The sequence below is a fragment of the Sinocyclocheilus anshuiensis genome, unplaced genomic scaffold, assembly GCF_001515605.1.
Source record: "Sinocyclocheilus anshuiensis isolate Anshui unplaced genomic scaffold, SAMN03320099.WGS_v1.1 scaffold467, whole genome shotgun sequence".
Taxonomy (NCBI): Eukaryota; Metazoa; Chordata; class Actinopteri; order Cypriniformes; family Cyprinidae; genus Sinocyclocheilus; species Sinocyclocheilus anshuiensis.
In genome coordinates, this window is record NW_015549599.1 from 447,522 (window position 1) to 467,585 (window position 20,064).

A 20,064-nucleotide genomic window follows, 5' to 3' on the forward strand; every position below is an offset into this window, starting at 1 on the left:
TTTTTTTTTTCCCTCCCTTCTGCTCAACAAGCCTGCATTTACTTGATTAAAAATACAGCAAAATAAAATGTAATATCTTGAAATATTATTACAATTAATTTTTTTCTATTGTAGTATATTGTAAAATGTTATTTATTCATGTGAAGCAAAGCTGAATTTTCAGCATCATTACTCCAGTCTTCAGTGTCAGATGATCCTTCAGAAATCATTCTAATATGCTGATTTGCTGCTCAAGAAACATTTGTTATTATTATCAATGATGAAAACACATTCACATTTTTGCGGAAACCGTGATATATTATTTGTTTTAGGATTCTTTGTTGAATAGAAAGTTCAAAAGAATAGCATTTATTTAAAATATAAATATTTTGTAACATTATAAATGTCTTTATTGTCATTTTGATTAATTTTATGCATTCCCGCTGAATAGGTATTACTTTCTTTCAAAACAAAAAAAAATCTTACTGACCTCAACCTTTTGAACAGTAATAATTTATTGGACTGAAATGGAACTAGCTCAACACACATCCTACATAAATTCAACAATTAGCCAAACATTCAAATTTTGTTATCATTTACTCACTCTCATAGTTTTATGAAGCTCTTGTGTCTTTTTTTCAAGCTTGAAAACTTCAGTCCCCATATGCATTGTAATTGCATGAAAAAGAGTGACTTGTAAATTAAAGAAAGTCAAATGGGTTTGGAACTACATAACATGATGACAAACTCTTCATTTTGAAGTGAATTATTCCTTTAAGGAGAGGATGGACCAAACAGCCTCCTTAATTCCACAGATATACAGCACAAAACTACTCAGAAAACAAGAGGAAGTACACAAGAGGATGAAGGAGATGAGGGAAGATGGGAAGAAGGCTGGAAGCCACAAGACAAATGACGAAGGTAAAGTGAGAGGAGGGTTGGACGGCTTACGCTGTGTTGCATCGTCCTCCAGACAATCCTCTGGGATGCGGAAGCAAAAAACAGAGGAAAAAGGGATTTCATTGAAAGTCGAGATGAGAAAGACAGAACGCATACCATGGGCAAACACATGCTAAATATGCATTAGACAGAAAAGCAATATGCACAATTACATTTGATGAATGGTATTGCTGGGATATTCCATCCCATTCCCCTCTGGAGAAAAAAAAAAAAAACAAGCACATTCACTTTACACACAAACACTTCTCTCTAACTTAATATTTATTTAACCATCACGTCTCTCCATTATAAAATGTGAGAGTTAACTTAAAATTCATCCAATTCATAGCTGAGTGGAAAAAAGCACTAGCCCATAATGGATAGAAAGTCATTTTAAATGAATTCTCCCAGTTAGCCGGAGGCTAAAATAAGATTATGCACAGATGCAATCTAGTTCTACTTTTAAGTCAAATTCATATTTTCATCTATTCTTGTTAAGTATTTTGAGTCAGAACACTCTATTCCAGTAGAGGAACTCAAGTACACATAGACACTACTTAATTATAAGCCTAAAAAAGAAAGAGAGAAAATAAAATATTAACGGGCATAGATCATTAATGGATTTTTAATTTTTTTTACTACTTGTTTGTGAAAACATTAAGGGAAAAGTAACATTCCCATAATGTTTGCAAAATAATAAAATAGAAGGTTCCCTTAATGTTCATATAAACAAGAAAAAAGTTCCCTTAATGTTCGTATAACTAAGAAAAAAGTTTTAAAAACATTTAAAATTACATCTTGGTCTACTTTTAAGTCAAATTCATATTTTCATATTTTCTTGTTAAGTATTTTGAGTAGCTCAAGTACACTTAGACACTACTTCATCATTAGCGTACAAAAAAAAAGTATAAATCGTTCATAGAACATTTTAGTTGGATTTTACTACTTGTTTCAGAATGTTCAGAGGACATTCAAAAGTAACTTACCCATAATGTTTGCAAAATTATAAAATGGAATGTTTCCTTACTGTTTGCATTAAAAAAAATAAAAAAATATTTATATATACAGTGGGTACGGAAAGTATTCAGACCCCCTTAAATTTTTCACTCTTTGTTATATTGCATGGCACGATGAGACAAAAACATTAAAACCCATTAACACTAGAACCACCACGGGGTAAATTTTACCCGTGGCTGCTTTTCAAATGTACATAACAGATTTAAAATAAAACATTCAAGTCTCCCAGTCATTGACTTTTACTAAAATGATGTAATTTACAATCCAATGTTGTTAAAAACCAGATAAAAAAACGGGGCATTTATACCTATAAGCACCAGCGGGTCAAATTTACCCGCTATATAATGCCTGTGTGTTTGCGCTGTCATTTTCTTGCCGCTTATGTTTTAACATTGTACATTTCTAGGCAATGCCTTTCACTCACTGATTTAGCGGTTATCAGTTTCATAAATAAAGTCAAAATGACTAAAAAAGGGCGATTTATGGAAGGTAGGTATTAGAAACACTAAATGCCATGAGTGATGGAGAGTCTGATGGTAAGTTATGCGTCCTGGGTCGGCTCAGCATCTGACGGCTCATCTGACAGTGATCCAGATATCAGATTTACATGTTTTAGCCTAACGTTACTCTAATTGGTCAAACTTTGGTTTAATTATTTAATTTTTGTCTTGCCATATCGTTTATTGTTCGCTACTGTGTTGCTATTCTAGTCCGGCTGTTTCCTGAAGAAAAAAAAATCAGATCTATAGCCTATGGTGTAATGAATAAAACCATTTGGATGCCACTCTCTCATGAATGTGTGCATGACAGTTAGCGGAAGCTAGAGATTAAGGTTTATAAAGCTGTAAATATGCATATTTTTCTTACACAAACACATTGCGTCGCTTCAGACGGCCTTTATTAACCCCTCGGTGCCGTGTGGACTTCTTTTATAATGGATTAGTTCAATTTTTTGGACTTCAAATTTTGGGCTAGCATCCACTCCCATTATAAAGCTCGGAAGAGCCAGGATGTTTTTTTAATATAACTACGATTGTATTCGTCTGAAAGAAGAATGTCATATACACTTAGGATAGCTTGAAGGTAATAGATAATGGGGTAATTTTCATTTTTGGGTGAACTATCCTTTTAAGTATTTTGAGTAACTCGAGTAAATGATAAAATGGAATGTTATGAAAACCTAAAAGTTTTCAGAACGAAGACAAAAAGGCAATATTGTTCTATTTTAAGTCAAAGTAATATTTTCCTGTTTTATTGTTATGTATTATGAGTCAGAACGCTCTATTCCAGTAGAGTAACTCAGTACACCCACACTACCTCATTATAAGCCTAAAAAACAAAAATAAACAACAACAACAATAATAATAATAATAATAATAATAATAACAAAGAAAATCTTTACCCAACCTTATTAAGCCTAAATTTAGAGCTATTTCTACTTAATTTAACCCTTAAAAATGACATTTTTCTCAATTTACATCCAGTGCCACTACTAAAGCTTTTTCTCAGTGGCCGCTGCATTCTCCCGGGTCTGACCTCTAAAGGTCATCATCGCCCACTCGCTCCTTCCCACTGCCCTGCACTGCCCTCCCTGCCGCCCACTCACCAGTCTGTCCAGGCTGGTGCCAGCTGCCGTGGTGGGCCTCTCTTCTGGGCTGTAGGGTCTGAAGCGACTGTTGAACACATCAGAGATCCCGCGGGCAGATCGGCCAACTCCAGCTGGTTTGGGATGACCACATCCCTGAAATACCTATAATTACCAAAGTGGGAATGCATCAGTCAGTGAAGTTAGGCTATATATATATATATATATATAAAAAATAATAATAATAAAAAATAAATATATAAATAAATAAAAATTTAAAATAATAAATAAATAAGAAGAAATAAGAAAATGAAGAATGAAGTGTGATGACAAGGATATATTTTACATTGAATTGTTTAATGCAACAGGCAGTTTAAGCGTTGTGTAAATGTTGAATGCAATGCAAGTCACTTGGATTTACCGAATGCTTAAATGCTTACGTTCATTTGTTCAGTGTTCACAGTTTGAGCAACATTTTAAACACTATATCCAAATTTTACAGGATCCCTAAAGCATCAAACTTGCTCTATCCAAGTATGTGAATACTTACAATTTTAACTAGCTTTGTTCATAGTTGAATTTTAAAAGATGTCACAACCAGTGGCTGAGGTTAAAATTAAAAATAAAATAAATAAAATAAAATAAAAAGCACAGATTGTGTGTAAAATGTGTTGGCAAACTATCATATTTTTATATTTGAATTATATTTTATTTTTTTTATATTTTCTGTTTTCATTTTAATGTTAGATAACATTTTAGCAATTTTGTTGTGTTTTTGTCATGTTGTATTTATTTATTTATAACCAGCTGAAATACAATGACTTTAAACTTTGTTTAAACTTTGTTTTATTTTATTTCAGTTAACATTTATTTCATTTCATGAATATTACTTTTTTTGTTTAGTTTTTTTTTTCTATGCAGAAATTATACAGGAAAAGAAACTCAAGAAACAGTAAATAAATAAAAAAAGAAATATGATCAATACATGTGTAGTAATGTTTAAAAAAATAAAAAAAAACAAGAAAATAAAATCCATTTATGCAAACACATTAATTATAATATTACAAAACATTCAATTTCAGCTAAAGCAGCTCTACAGGAGGCACTAGTGTCATTATTCAGCTACATTTAGTTCAGTGCTGATTCAATTCAGTTCAATAACAGTGTCAATATTGACAATAAAGTTACGAACAGTTATGAAATTAACTGGATTTCGATATGAAATGCTCTACAGAAGACAGTGGTTTCATTATTCAGCTTAAACTCATTTTGTTTTATTTTTTTTTTTTTTCTAATTTAATTTTATTTTATTTTAAGTTTTCTTCTCATCCAATGGTGTCGGGTGCAGTCAAATTGATAATACATCTACATTTAGGCAAAATACCATTTTGAGTTATTTAAGTGCCTAAATTCATGTTAACACTTGAACAACAACAATGCTTTAAGACATATTGTAATTTCAGTGATACTGACAATTAAGCTTTGCAACAGGTCAAATCTAAGGCAAATATGTTAAAAAAAAAATTGTGTCACGAGAGAAATAATGCATGCTTTGCACTGACATGCTGACATCTCAGCTGCAGTGAATTCTGGGTGTAGTTGACAGTGATGGAACATTTTAATGCCACAGCTGGCTCTTATGGCAGGATGTTTTCTGCGCTCTGATGTCGGACGATCTGTCACTATGATTACCATTCAAAGTCTAAGGCTGACATGTACACACTGATTTCCATGCTCTCTGTGCATTTTCAATCAGGTCCTGCTTTCCAGAAGCTTTTAATGTAAAAGCGGAGCGCAGCATTCAAACGGCACCACACAGGCTGTATTCTTTCATGCTTTTATTTCTTTCATTCTTTCACACTGGAATCTGTGGCCACGTTTTATTTTGTGTCTTGGCCTCTGTGTGGAAGTCCATCAGGGAGACACAGCTAATTTTCCTGAATATGAAAGCTCGTCCTGAAAGCTTTGATACCTGCGGTATGGCTTTACAACATTTTATGAGCAACATGCATATTTCATCAACATTAGGACCAAATGTCTGTAAAAAAAAATTATACTCCTGCAAACTGTAAAACTATATGTTATATGTGTATGTGTGTGTGTGTGTGTGTGTGAAAGAATATACAGATCACATTTCTAAAATCCATTAAAAATGTCAATTTCTAAGAAGAGACTGCAGATAATAATGCCAAAGTCATGTTCATTATACTCACTAATTTGATTTAAAGGACTAAAAATAATAAAGGATTTCGATTTCCTTCTGGTATGGAAAAACACATGGAATTGCACCAGCTTGAGAAGCTTCAATCCTTGATATTAGTGTGTATGTGAACATGTTTCTGCATCAATGTGTGTGTGTGTGTGTGTGTGTGTGTGTGTGTGAGCAGATGCACCTTGGATGAAACTTGCATGCTGTTGTCCTGCATGGTCATGATGGCCTCTGAGATCTTTACATCTATCGGCTCCATGATGGTCTCAATGTTGAAGGGCCCTTCCAGTCTGTCAGCCACCAGCAACATGGCATCTGTCACAATATGAGACCAGAAACACATTCACATACAAGATCTGAGACCCACGACATACACACACACACACACACACACACACACACACACACACACACACACACAAAACACACACACACACCTTCACTCAGATGGAGGAGCTCCTACACATAGACACACACATCTGCATCAACCAGCGCCACACACACACACACACACACACACACACACACACACACACGCACATAGCACGCACACACACGTTGATGCATGACCCTCTCGCCCATCTACATCCACAGAAAAGTGTAATGTCATGTTTTTGCAGTCAAAAATTGTATATGTGGAATCTTACTGATGATTTTGTAGTATATTTAAAATCAACTTGAAAGCAATTTTATGAAAGCAATTCTGAGACTAACACAATATGCATAAAATATATATAAAAATTTACCTTTCTTTGGAATAACATGCACTGATTATCCACAATAATCAATCTAAGAAAGTAAATTAAATCAATTTTAATGTAATGTTGACTTTGAATTAGTGTCATCATTTACTTGGGAAAAAAAATACCTGAAACAACATGAAAAACAACATGAAAAAAGACAAGCAATTTTATCAAAGCAATTCTGAGTCTAACACAATATGCAACTTTTTTTTTTCTTTGGAATAACATACACTGATTGTCCACCATCTAAGACAGCAAATGAAGTCCATTTTAATTTCACATTGACTTTAAGTAACAATGTCTGTTATGCAATAAAGCAAATTAAATATTACATTTGGAAAATGAGTGTTATCATTTATATGCAATTAAAATATATATTTTTCCCCCAACAACATGCACTGATTGTCCACAGCAATTGATCTAAGAAAGTCAATTCTGATTGCATGCTGACTTTAAAACAATGTTTTTTTGTTTTTGTTTTCTATGCAATCAATAAAATTTTGTGAATTAAAATAAAGCTTTATTTTCAATATCTGAGCTCAACAGATGACAATTAACATTTATTATCCAAAACTAATGTAATAATGCACAAGCATACTAGTAAACTGGATGAAGTGTCCAACAGATGGACTCACAATAAATACAAGACTCAAATACAAGACAAATACAAAAGTGCCATGGCTCAATACACATTAAACTTCCTGTTTTCCTTATCAACCCCTCTGAGTTGTATATATGACTGTCACATGGGCATAAAAACATGTAATGTATTGATTCAATTAGTGTCAGCGAATTGATTTTACCCTTGAGGTTTTTCCCTCATGCTCATATTTTGAAATCTCGAGACATATCTTTTCTCTATAATGTCCCTCGCAGCTAAACAAATGGAGAGTCATTATGTGTTTCTGGCTGCGAAAGACAGTTTGTTAGAATAAGTAACACTGGCAGGGCAGTAATGTGTACATTTCCCTCAAAATCACTCTGGAAAATGGGAAGATGCCAAGGAAGCTGCTCGTGTGCTGTAATTAAACACTTGATTTGTCTGAGCTGCTGAAGATTGGTTGACATTTTGCCTTATGTGTGTCTTTTCTGTCAGGTGAAGTGAGTGTTTTTCCTCATAGCCGCATGCTGAAAGCTTCGTGCATTAATGCTAACAAAATAAACATACAATATTCACTTGGACTCAATATTCACTATAATTATAACTGAATGTGTGTGTGTGTGTGTGTGTGTGTGTGGTACTTTGTAATATAACACAATACTGAAACTCATGTACCATAATATATTCATGACGCTCCATGGCACTTTAATACCATGAATTTACTTACTGAGGTACATGTCCAAAATACCACCGTAGCACTACAATACCCAAATTCTGTTGTATCCAAAATACTGTACTGGTACTGCAGTATCCAAAATACCATGGTAAAAACGTAAGTGACATGGCACTTGATAACACAATGGTATTATTTGAAGCACTTTGGCACACTTTATTACCATTATCATCACGATACTTATTTGTAATGGTCAAGTCCAATATTGTCTTATTAAATCCACCCTGAAAAAAGTTCACGTGAAGGTGTGTTATTAAAGGGGGGGGGCTTCTTGAGCACCTGCCCCTTTTCCACTTGATGGCCAAAGTTTTTTTTATTAAACGCTTTTTGTGAAGGCCTGTCCAATCTAACTATTAGTAAAATTAATGAATTATAATTAATTAATATAAATAAAATGATCCACATGATGACCTTTCACCTGACAATCTCATCGGGACAATCCCTCATGTACAGACACCTAGTTAGTAATTTAGCGCACTACCAGGATACCTTCAATAACGTCCGAGGCTGCTGGTAAGTGGAGTGCTTGTATACTTTTATTATTAAATTATTATTATTTTACAAGAATGACGTGAAGAGAGCATGCACAGCTGCTGTTTTATATTGCTGTGTGTAGCCTGTGGAAGTAACGTTAGCTGCAGAAAGGGGCTAGCCATCATTTCAGATTATTTTTTATTATTTATTTATTGTCTAACTGACAGGTTTTACTGACAGGTTTTATTCGTTTTTTTATTTCTTATTTTTAATTGGCTAACAAAAATCAAATCTTCCTTTCTTGCTGTTTTATTGAGATATGTTTAACGGGTGTCAGGGGGTCTTGTCTTTTTTATGTTATCTGACTAAAAACTATTCATATTTTGAACTATTATTATTACAGTATTTATAACAAAAAAAAAAAAAACAGAGCGCCTTAAAATAATTATCACAAAACTGGTAAACCAGGCTTATACTGATTTTCTCATCCTCTGAATTATACTTATCAATCATGTTTTTATTATCATTACCATTCAAAAAATGAATAAATTCAGAACAGCAACATTAGTGTTTACAACAGCAAAACCACCATACCCTGTAAACTCAAAAATAATAATAATAATAATAATAATACCAATATTACAATTCAGTTTCTAATTCCAGAGTTAAGAGGTGAAATAAAAAAAAATGTAACGTTTAATTTAAAATGGTCTTTTCTGTTCTGTGTTTCTTTTTCAAAACTGTGTTACGGCATTTGCTGCTGTATCAGTACAGAAGCATCTGTATTGATACGTGTATCAGCAAGGAATGTGTCACAGTATATTGCTGTATTGATATTTTGAGCACAACCCTATTTAAAGCCTTGTTCCATGTGCCCCTTTTATATTTTGAGCACCTGCCCCTCAAAAGGTCTCTGCATGGCCCCGAAACTGGTGGAGACTGACAGACTGATTACAAAATAAATCAAATCAACTCAGAAATCACCACTTTCAAATAAATAAAAAGTACTTAAAATGACTTGAAATCTGTGAGTGAGGTTTTTATTTAATATTATTTAAAATTAATTAAACTGATAAACATATTAATTAATAATAATAATAATAATAATAATACTAATGATGATGCTTATTCCTATAATATGTATTGTAGTAAAAAAATCTGATTAAAACATACCATTAATGTTCATTGAAACATAGGAAATATTATAGTATTGGCTGCATGTTTAATTTAACCAGAAGCTGTGTAAACATCAAATAGAAATGCAAAATGAATTTATACTGGACTAAAAATGTCAAACCTAGAGATGTGACAATGGCTCCTCATTTCAGGAGACCAGATGCTACTGATCCCTGCCATACCATCATAATGGCTCTCCTTCATATCAATATGATAATATTACATATACCGGGGAGCAGTGAAGAAATAAAATCAAACCTAGGCTGAAGTATTCCTTTTCACATTGTATGATAATTTATTAATGAATGCCATATATAGAAGCTCATGCTGAATTGTTAATTATGGAGGCAGTTGAGTGAGAACGGTATCACATTGCAAAGTTCATTTTATGCACTTGGAAAAAGTCGTGACCAAAATTTACTTGCCTACATTATTCATTATCAGCCTCCACTTCCTCTTTGCTTCATAAAAAGGGCTCTAGTTTTCATTATCGTGCTCTATTTCTGACGTCAACGAAGGGACAGATGTTTTTTTTTTTCAGGTGATATTAGGAGGACAAAGATATGAAGGTTCATGGGAACTATCCTTCCTCTCATCAGCCAAATTACTCTTGAGCGGACCAGGGCACAAATCGATGGTGAAGACAGGTGATTCACCAATCTCACATTCGTGTCATTAAACCTCTGTGTTATTAATTTGTGCTCACATGGAACCTATTACAGCAAACTGGATGATGGCATTGATCGGCACGAGCTTTCAATAAAAGCGGCGAGAGAAAAAGTATTTGATCTTTTCATTAGGACTTACCCTTCGGCTGAACTCATAAATGCCCCTGGAAGCAGGGTGTGATGGATACCGTGTTTCACTTACGAACAAAAGAGGGCGAGAATAGTTCACAAAAGGCTGATTTAAAACTTGATTGTCAATTAGAGGTGCATTGTGGGGTGGCTCGTGGCGAACGAGTGACTATGGGGGCATGGAAACCCAAAGCAATGGCACAGTAATAGCAAAAGCAATTAAAACTTGGAGGGTTTTATTGGCATACTGTGCTATAATGTAGGTCAGTCCAACGTCAGTGACTCGCTGGAGAGACACCATTTAGCTGCCATGTTGAATGAGGTGAAAACGCAAACGCTGCTTCAGGGGAAACTCAATCCTGTAATATGATGGACGTGTAATGCTCTCAGATGTCTGTAATGCCAAGTGAAAATGGATGTAAACTTAGATTCACTCAAATCTAAATGGTCGATTTTTCACATCAGCATAAACCTGTAATGCCATGAAAAAAAAAACAAAAAAAAAAACAATGCCTATTTTACTATTATTATATTTTGCATTGTGTTTGTTTTATTATTATTATTAAAAACAGGTTTTCGCTCAAATTATTCTACTGTAATACAAACATATCTCTTTCTAATTAGTGTATTAATAAAAATCATAAGCAAGCAGAAATCATAAGCAAGATTATAAATAATGCATCAAAGACAATTGCACACATTTTATGTAAATTTGACTATAGCTCACAATGTGATATCATTACTTATTTTAAACTTCATATAACAATGACCTGTTTTGTTCTTTACTCTGAGGTGAATAAATGCTTCTATACTGTAGGCAATGAATTTACCTATATGCTGAAAATAAAATAAAATAATATATATATAATATATACCGTATATACACACACACACACACAAAAAAGATATTGCAAAAACACACAGTACATGACAAAGTAATTAATGTAGTAGTCCAATACTGGCAAACTGTCTTACTGCATCAGAAGTTCTTTTCATTAAATTTTTTAATGCAAAGTATGCAAACTGAGATGTAGCATACAATTACAAACCATAGGCTCAAATTTCACTCCATGTCTCCATGCAGTAATTAAAAAACACAATTCCATAGACTCTAACGACTTTCTTCTTTCCTTCCTCCAACATTCCCTTAAGCTATACACTGTGAGTGTGCTGAATACAAGAGCACTATGATCGGTATTAATTACTTTTGTGCATTAGCTCCCCCAAACGGATTCAAATTCAAAGGCAGAATGACAAAGCTACAAGTATATGACACTTATTAAAAATGCTTCCTCTTTGAGTGTGTCCTTTAAGGCTTGAAGTGTGGTCTGGGAGGAGGGAGTTTAATCACGAGTCTTTCCATGTATGTGAATGGACCCGCAGTGGCTGCCACTCTCTGTTTGGACCTCAGCCTTTGAAGAGCACTTCTGTTTGTTTACTCTGAGGACTCAAATTGCCTGTGATGCTTGGTTAGATTTCCATCAGGAGCTCGCTGGAGGTCAGAGCTGAGGTCTCGCTGGGGACGGTGAAGTCTGAGGCTGCTGTGGCAATCTGAGAGCAGCAATTACATTCAGGTGCTGCTCTAGAAGCCAGTCAGCTTATAACGATTATATAAGCTTATATTAAGGTGGACATATTATGAACTAACTAAATATTCTTTTGAGATATCGAGATCTATCAGATTTACTCAATATTATTTAGTTGCAAAATCAACTAACTATCTATCTATCTATCTATCTATCTATCTATCTATACATACAGTATATATATATATATATATATATATGCAGACACATATTCCATCAATGTGGAAATTTTAACAGTCATTTCATATTGTAATAATATTTTACAAAATTACGCTTTTTTTCCCTTTTTCTTCACAAATAAATGCATCCTTGGTGAGCAGAAGAGACCTTTTCAAAACCAATTTTACCCACCCCATAATTATATATACTTACAGAAAATGAAAACTGAAAATCATAAATTCAAAGGTGATTAAGGTAGTCTTTAAGGTAGTCACACGAGCCAGTGATCCATATTTGGGTGAAAATTAAAAAAAAAAAAAAAAGTTATTTTTTTTATGCTAATTTTTTTAGCGTAATGTTGTGCTAATTACAAAATAAAACTATTTTCATTCATACACATTGCTTTGATAAAACAAAATGCTTCTTGTGGAAAAGGATTTTGCTGTTGTAATGCCTCTCGTGCTTTTTTGCCCTTAATGGCCGAGTAAATATTATTAATTTAATCTGCCAAATGCTGAAACGTCCTGCAGCATTAATCTGCCATTAATCTCACATTTTATAATCGTTTAAAGCAAAGAGCAACAGCAAAGTTATTTCTTTTTCTACCAATGGAAAAAACCTGCCCACCACCATCAAGGTTATTATTTTTTTTTTCCTTCTGGCAAAAAAAAAATGTTCAGGGTAAAGATAAAAATAAGGATAAGAGATGGGGTCGAGGGAGGCTAGGGTTCTATCAAGGGATTTCACGGACAGGAAGTGTTAAGTACACGGGGCGAACCTCTCGGCATGAACTGTGGCGCAGAAATGATGGGTCGCCGGCATGGACTCAGAATTGATGGCTTTCATTTGCTGGGAATCATGGGTTGAACAGCAAGCAAAGCTCCATCAATGTTTGTACAAAGTGTTTAGTTGGGGAAGATCAAGTTGTTCTGTTTTCACAAGTAAGTGAATTTCGAATTCTTAAACGGACAGTTCATAAATTCCAAGCAGGCTATTTCAATAAATTGACAGAAAAGCAATAAACTTATGATTTATGAGTCCGAATATATTTTACACAGTGATTAGAATAAACCTAAAAATTGGTTAAAGTGACCACAAGATTAGGCCAGTTTACCTTATAATTCCTATTTTATTATATTTGACACATGAATTTCTAAGGCCTCTAAATGATCAAACTTTCCTGAAAAGCCTGTTGCTCACTATCTAATACATGCCCCTTTGTCATGTGATTGATAGGTTATACTTTTTAGCAAGTAAAACACTTAAAATGGTTTCATGATTTTCTTTTTCTTTTTTTGCTGTAAAATCTTTACTGATTTTTATAAAGTAAACATAAGAACAACTTAATATTATTAGTAATATTTAAAGATAAACATTCACTGGACTGAAGCAACTTAGGTTTACTTAATTATCCATAAATAATTTTTTAGAAAAATCATGTTCAAATGTATCAAATATGATCCATCACGCTTTTAAGGAACATTTATTTCCAGAACCTTTACTTTCACTGTTCTTCAGTGGCGGAATGACCTTCCTAAGCTTTTAAACATCTAAAATCTAATCTTTTGAGGAATGTTTATAATCTGTCAGTCATCATAGTATTGCATTGCATTATATGTTTTAAAACTAAAAGCATTTAAATATCATCAAACGAATACATTATTGGACAATATAAAGTGACAACTGATAATTATAAGCATTTTATGCAATGCTGGCTTAAAGATCTCAGTGATTTATGTTACAAGCTTTTAGAATTACACTTTTGGCCATATTAATATCAACATCTGAAAGAAATTGGGCTTCAGTTTTTTTCTCCATATTCCCACTTTATTATGAACTTGCATTTCAGAAAAAATTTAGGCTGTGCCTGATGAACCTCAACAGACTGTGTCCCGGAAATTATCTACTGTCAATTTGACCCACTTGAAAGTAGCTCTGAGATTCACAAGCTGGGCCTAAGATGATTTAATTTGTTGATTTGGACAGACTGTAGTGGATTTTATTCAACAAACTTAATATGAGCCAAATATCAGCTGAAAAGCTAAGACTGTGTAATTGAAGTAATTGCTTCCTAACCAAACGTAGAAGCAAAGAAGCACAGCTGCTCCATTCATCGCAGTCAAACGCAGAAGATTTGACATCAAAGTGCTCAAAACCGTTGTTGTGACTGTTTCTAAAATGTGTGTCTAAGCCATTGCAGAATGACACAGTTGGACTTCTTGATGGCAGATCAGTGCAGATAAGCGTCTTTTGATATGTCAAATAGGAGAAAAAAACTCTGTCTAAATGCGGAGTTTGTACACTTTGCATGATTCGCTGAAAATGAAATAAGGCTTCACTGTAGCATTTCTAAGAAAATGCCAACACAAGCAGCCCAGCGATCGGACACCCGCTGTAATGAATGCAGAGGTGTAAACGCGTCTTTATGAGAAGCACATATCCTGACATAGAGATTCTGTTCTAATGTGCTTGTTTTGGGTGGAAACACCCATCAGATCCATGCTAGCGGAGCACGTTTAAATCAATCCTGACAGATATATAAACAGTCCCTGGAAGGAATGTGTGAAGGTGTTAAAAGACAGCAGAAAAAAAAAAAGATTTAGAAATTGGAGAAGTTTGAACTTCAGATATTGAAATGTTAAAATGTTCATACTTAAATGATTAAGTCCACAGCTTCCACAGTAATTCAGAGTGCACTCCCAAATCTAGGTCAGGATACATTTATAAGAATATAATTGGCAGTTGTTGTTTTTTTTTATAAAATAAATAACATCCTGTCATTATTGGTAGCTCACAAAAGCATTTCTTGCTTATAATTCACCCCCAAAATAAATGGAAAAATAATTAGATTTTGCATAAATAAAAAGAAGTTTATTTTGAGAATAAGATTTTTTTTTTTTGCACTGTGACAGTATTTGCATGACTATATTAAGGCCTATTCACTCTAAAAGCAAAATGATCAAGCAAAACAAATCAGACATGGATGTTCTATTCACAACAAATATTTGTCAGGCTGAACAAAAAGGAAATGTATGCCAGTTCAATAGATGCAATTCAAAGAGATATGTGGAGCTGCAGCAGCTCTAAATTTGTGACAAAGTTTGTGTCTTATTGGATGAAGGAAAAAAAACAGCCTATTCTTGGAGATAAAATACCTCACTTGCATTTAATATTACTGGTAAATATAGATGTTTTTTTCTTCCGCAATACATTTAACCTGTATTAAATTAGATTTTTCTTCGCATTATATTAATGAGAAATGGGGAAAAATCAGTTTTCATGAAAATAATGTCACAATGCAAAATAATAGTTATATTATTATAATTTCTTTATAAAATACTAAAAAAAAAAAAATAATTTCTTTCATTTATTTATTCTTTTTTTTTATTTAGTGAAATATAAACCCAAATAGTGATAGTGATATTAATTAATTCATTCAGTATATAATCATCCATGATGAGACAACTTTAGGGTCCATCTTCCCAAGATAAGACAAAACAAGTTGTCTGATATTTTGCAGAATAACAGTTTGTTAAACCTGACATGTTCTTGACAAGTTTGGTGATATTCACCTTCTCATTCTATTTCACTCATATCAGAAAAAGCTGCATGTCTACGGGCCATAAGCAGGTGTCTAATACGACAGAAGATCTCAGCATCTCCAGACGGCTATTCTCTGAGGATTACATGGGGTGCTGAACGTGGGTTTGCTGTTTATTGTCAGTCTGCATATAAAGGAGCATGTGGGAGGCTGCTGGATCCCGGCAGGCATAATTAGTCTCTTAAAATGATGGAGCTGTCTTTATCGACCAAGGACAATTTAGACTTCATCATTAAATAATTACAGAAAGGATCATCAAATACTGTGAACGCTCAGTCGCATTTACTCACAGGTACTGCTAAACGGAGCAGGAATACAGAATTACAGTGTTCATCTCTACAGAGCGAGTTTAAGTTGGTGAATATTACAACCTGTGAAGTAAACCTCTCCTTTTCTCCCATGATGACTGGCTGTTTACTTATGTTTTCAGTACACAAATAGCATGCATGCCTTCAGAGGATTCAAATACACTTTAAAACCAGGAATCTTTGTTGGGGAAAATGATATGAGTGTTGCTGATGCATGCAACTCTCAAAGCATTGTGTTTTTCCTTTGCAAATTCCGTGAACATATAATTGCAAAATAGTTTGCTGAAACTGTCATAGACATTAATGGCTAATTGCCTGGAGGCTGATGGATTTCAGTATGACTTCAGACTCAGACCACAGCGACAGATCATATGCTTATTAATGGTAATAGCCACTTGAATTGATAATAAACATTTATAAACATATATAAATGAGACAGCTGAGAGATCTGCATCTCATCTTCGTTGAAGTTTAAAGAGGTCAACAATATAAAAAGTGAAAAGATAAGCAGAAGGTATAACTACTAATATTTTATTTTAGCGTCGAGACACTACTATAATTTTTAGTCATATTTTGCATTTGTTTTTTAAATTATATTTTTTTATTTAAGTTGTGTTTTATGTTAAGTTGTTATTTTTTTATTTTTTTTTTTGTATTTTGTCATTTTAGTATTTTTGCAATGTCTATACCGTTTTTATCCATTTTGTGTCTTTTTCTTTTTTTTTTTACATCAAGTTAAATTAAATTAAAATGAGAAATTTTGTTTTGTTTTGTTTATATACATTGTAACCCTTACAGGGAATTCCAGAAATGCAACTTTATAATGAATCAGACAAATCATATTAATGCAATGGACAGTCCGAATGGTTCGATCTGCTAAAATAAATAAGACAGAAAAGCAAAAGTCTTCAAAACACTGATATTATACACCTAGAACATGAGATATTACCAACAATAAATGTTCAGTGTCTAAGCCTGAGATCATTAACAGTTCATTAACAGAATTAATTCAATTTAACAGCATCCGAAAAGTCATTAAGGTGCCTGAATTTGCCAGAACTTTGGACTTTAGCACTTATTGACTAATCAGACCCAATTTTCTGAGTTCAGATGAAGACTTTTTTGAGGGCTTGCAAGTTGATGGACCTTGAACATTAAATTCACCGCAGAATATTCACACCTTCTTAATTGTCTTAATTGGACAGTTGGTCTCACAAATCTGTGGAGAATTTGATAGCGGCCTGGGCGGTAATCGCCACACAGCTATTCATGCTTGGCTAGCTGTGGATAAAGTGCTACATTTTAATGATGGGATTGCTGCATCTCTTTCTCTAAAGCTCTCTGGGGCAATGGGAGTTCAATCTGAGCTAATAAGATGTAAATGCATTGGGAAGACTAGCTTATCGTGACTTGCTAGAAATAAAAGAAAACACAAAGATGTTAATACACTTCTCATGCTGCGCTTGAACAAAGCAACAGCAAAATAAACATTTCACGTGTTTTTGTCTTTTGTTTAACATGGTACAAGGTGTGCGTTTGACCATGACAATAACAGCATTGAAGATATAAATGAAATATGAAAAGTAATGAAATAAAGGTTCTACAAAATGAGCCTTTCATTTTAATTTTCTGGTTAGACAAGATCTTATTTTGTCTCAAAAGTGCTTAGTTAAGGAAGTATTATAGTATATAATACTTAGTTAAGGATGTATATATACAGTATATATATATATACTTAAAACATTATTTTCTAAGTAATTTTTATAAAGTACATGAATTGATACTGAATTAACCTAATGCTATATAAACGTAATGATAATAATAATGGGATTCCTGCTTCATTTAAAAATTAAAATGAGACACCATTTTTTGTATACACCTAGAAACAATTTATTTTAGGTGATATGGGGGAAGAAAAAAATATTTTTCCATCAAGAGTGTCATTATCTCACATCTTCAGGCACATAAAAAAACTGTGACAAACCTCTAAAACACAACATGTGCTTAGTTATAGAAAAAAGAAAATAAAAAACACTGAAAACAAACCAGTTCCATCTGCCTGAACCACAAACATGCTGATTAAACCTTTCCTGAGAGAAAACAACAATGTTCCTGGTGAAAAAGCCACAGACGCTTGACACAGCTACTGAACACACTAAAACAAAAATGCTCTTGAAGATGCAGGTTATCATTGGCCAAAAACTATTACGCAAGCATTCACAGATCCATGATTTATTTTTCAGAGACACATTTAATGTGTGTCATTAATGAAACATGGCACTGAGAGGGAGGTGAACGCAAACAGCCATTAAGAGCTGTTTACCAAGACGCTCCTATGGACTGAAGCCAATAATAGGCGAGTCCAAACTCAAGACGCCCAGACTCCAATTCATATGACAAATATCAATCTCATATATTACTCAGACTGATGTATTTATTCAGAGTTTAAAAGGGATTTCAATTACTTTCTATTTTGTACAGTCTAGACCAGGCATGTGCAAACTCGGTCCTGGAGGGCCACTGTCCTGCAGAGTTTTGTTCCAACCCTGATAAAACTCACCTGCCTATCGCCTTCTAGTAATCCTGAAGACACTGATTAGCTTGTTCAGGTGTGTTTGATTAGGGTTGTATATATATATATATATATATATATTGTCATGATTATGAAGGTGTCATGTCAGTCTTATATTAGATTTTGTGCATAATATTAAATGCATTTTACCAGCTGTGAGATAAGGTATTAATATAAGGTCAAAAATAATTTTCCTTCTAGACCTTACAGTACAAAAGTTATTAGCAAAAACACGAGTGAAAATAATAATAATGTTCAATATTCAATACTCAATGTTCAATACTACCACACAAACATAAGTATTGTAACACATTTTATGCGATGTTATTTCAAGGAACCAAAAAGCAATCACATAATTTGTAGCTGGGATTTTTGTGTGTCTGTATGTCATCATATGATGGTTGACAGATGCTGTCATTCCCTGGCAAAATATTAAAATGGTTATCATGAATCATCCCCAGTAATATGAGCGGTAATACGAGACTTTCCCAACTGTAAGCTGCACTCTAAGCTGAAGTCCAACTCTCTCTCAAAACACATTCCCTCTGAGCTTCTCTCCAGTCTGAGCGGGTCTTTTCCAATTTGGAGACAGAGGAGCTGGTTATAGCCCACAGCACCGCTTCAGGGGCCGGGCATTTGTAAAAATCATTTACAAAGTGTATTTCCATAACGCCATATGTATGCATGCCTATAGTAAAGAAAACAACACATATAACCAGCCTATAATCCTGCAAATCAGCTTAATATCTTCAGAATTGATCAAAATAGTGGTTATAAACCAGGGGTGTTATAGTAAAAGTCTGTGTAAAGCAATGTTAAATATTTGTTCTGAGTTTGTCACACCACAGAAACATGTGTTATTAACCACCCAGTCAAATGTGAAAAAAAAAAAAAAAACACACAAAGACAGACAGGGACAGCTACGCCAACTAAAATTCAGTTGTCCGTTTATGAAAATCTTCTGTTCGGTATTCTCTGCTCTCAAACACTGGGGGCGTGTCTGCTATTGGCGATGAAACCACGCCCACTCGCGCGAAAGCTGCCATCTCTCTCAACTGTCAAAAACCGCTACAACCTGAATGAATGATGCTTCTATGAGCTTAATTTAAATTAGATGACCAAACTGTTTTGTGAATTATCGCAACCATGTAATATGCATTTACATGATGAAGGTATAGCTAGCTAGCAATGGAAAAAACGATAACAAATTTTATTTCTTCTAGTTGCCAAAAATGAGTAACTAAAAGCAAATAACTAAAACTAAATAAATTCAAATGAATAAAAAAATAATAACATGGAATGTTCTCAGAATGTTCTAACAAGGTTCTTTCAAAGTTATGAACAAATAAATGTTCAAATTTATCTGGTTCTGGTTTGTTTAAAGTTCTCAAAATGTTACCACAAAACATCATTCGTATATTGGTCATGGAACGTTTTTCTGGAACATTTTAGTTGGATGTTCATCTAACTTTTCTTTTTTTTTTTTTTTTTTTTTATCCTTTATTGATCTTACGTAATATTCAAATTTTCTGAGACACTGAATTTTGGGTTTTCATTATCTGTAAGCCATAATCATCAAAATTTC

The 20,064-nt window shown here is 33.6% G+C and overlaps 1 protein-coding gene across 1 annotated transcript in view; it reads right to left on the reverse strand.

Annotated features, from left to right (window-relative positions):
• Positions 1–20,064, reverse strand: part of LOC107658648 (glypican-6-like) — a 103,923-nt gene that overhangs the window by 41,413 nt on the left and 42,446 nt on the right. The window contains exons 4-5 of the mRNA XM_016447291.1: positions 5,914–6,044; positions 3,542–3,685 (exon numbers count right to left, since the gene is read on the reverse strand). Coding sequence (XP_016302777.1) covers positions 3,542–3,685; positions 5,914–6,044 — 275 coding nt within the window. The remainder of the gene's footprint in view (positions 1–3,541; positions 3,686–5,913; positions 6,045–20,064) is intronic.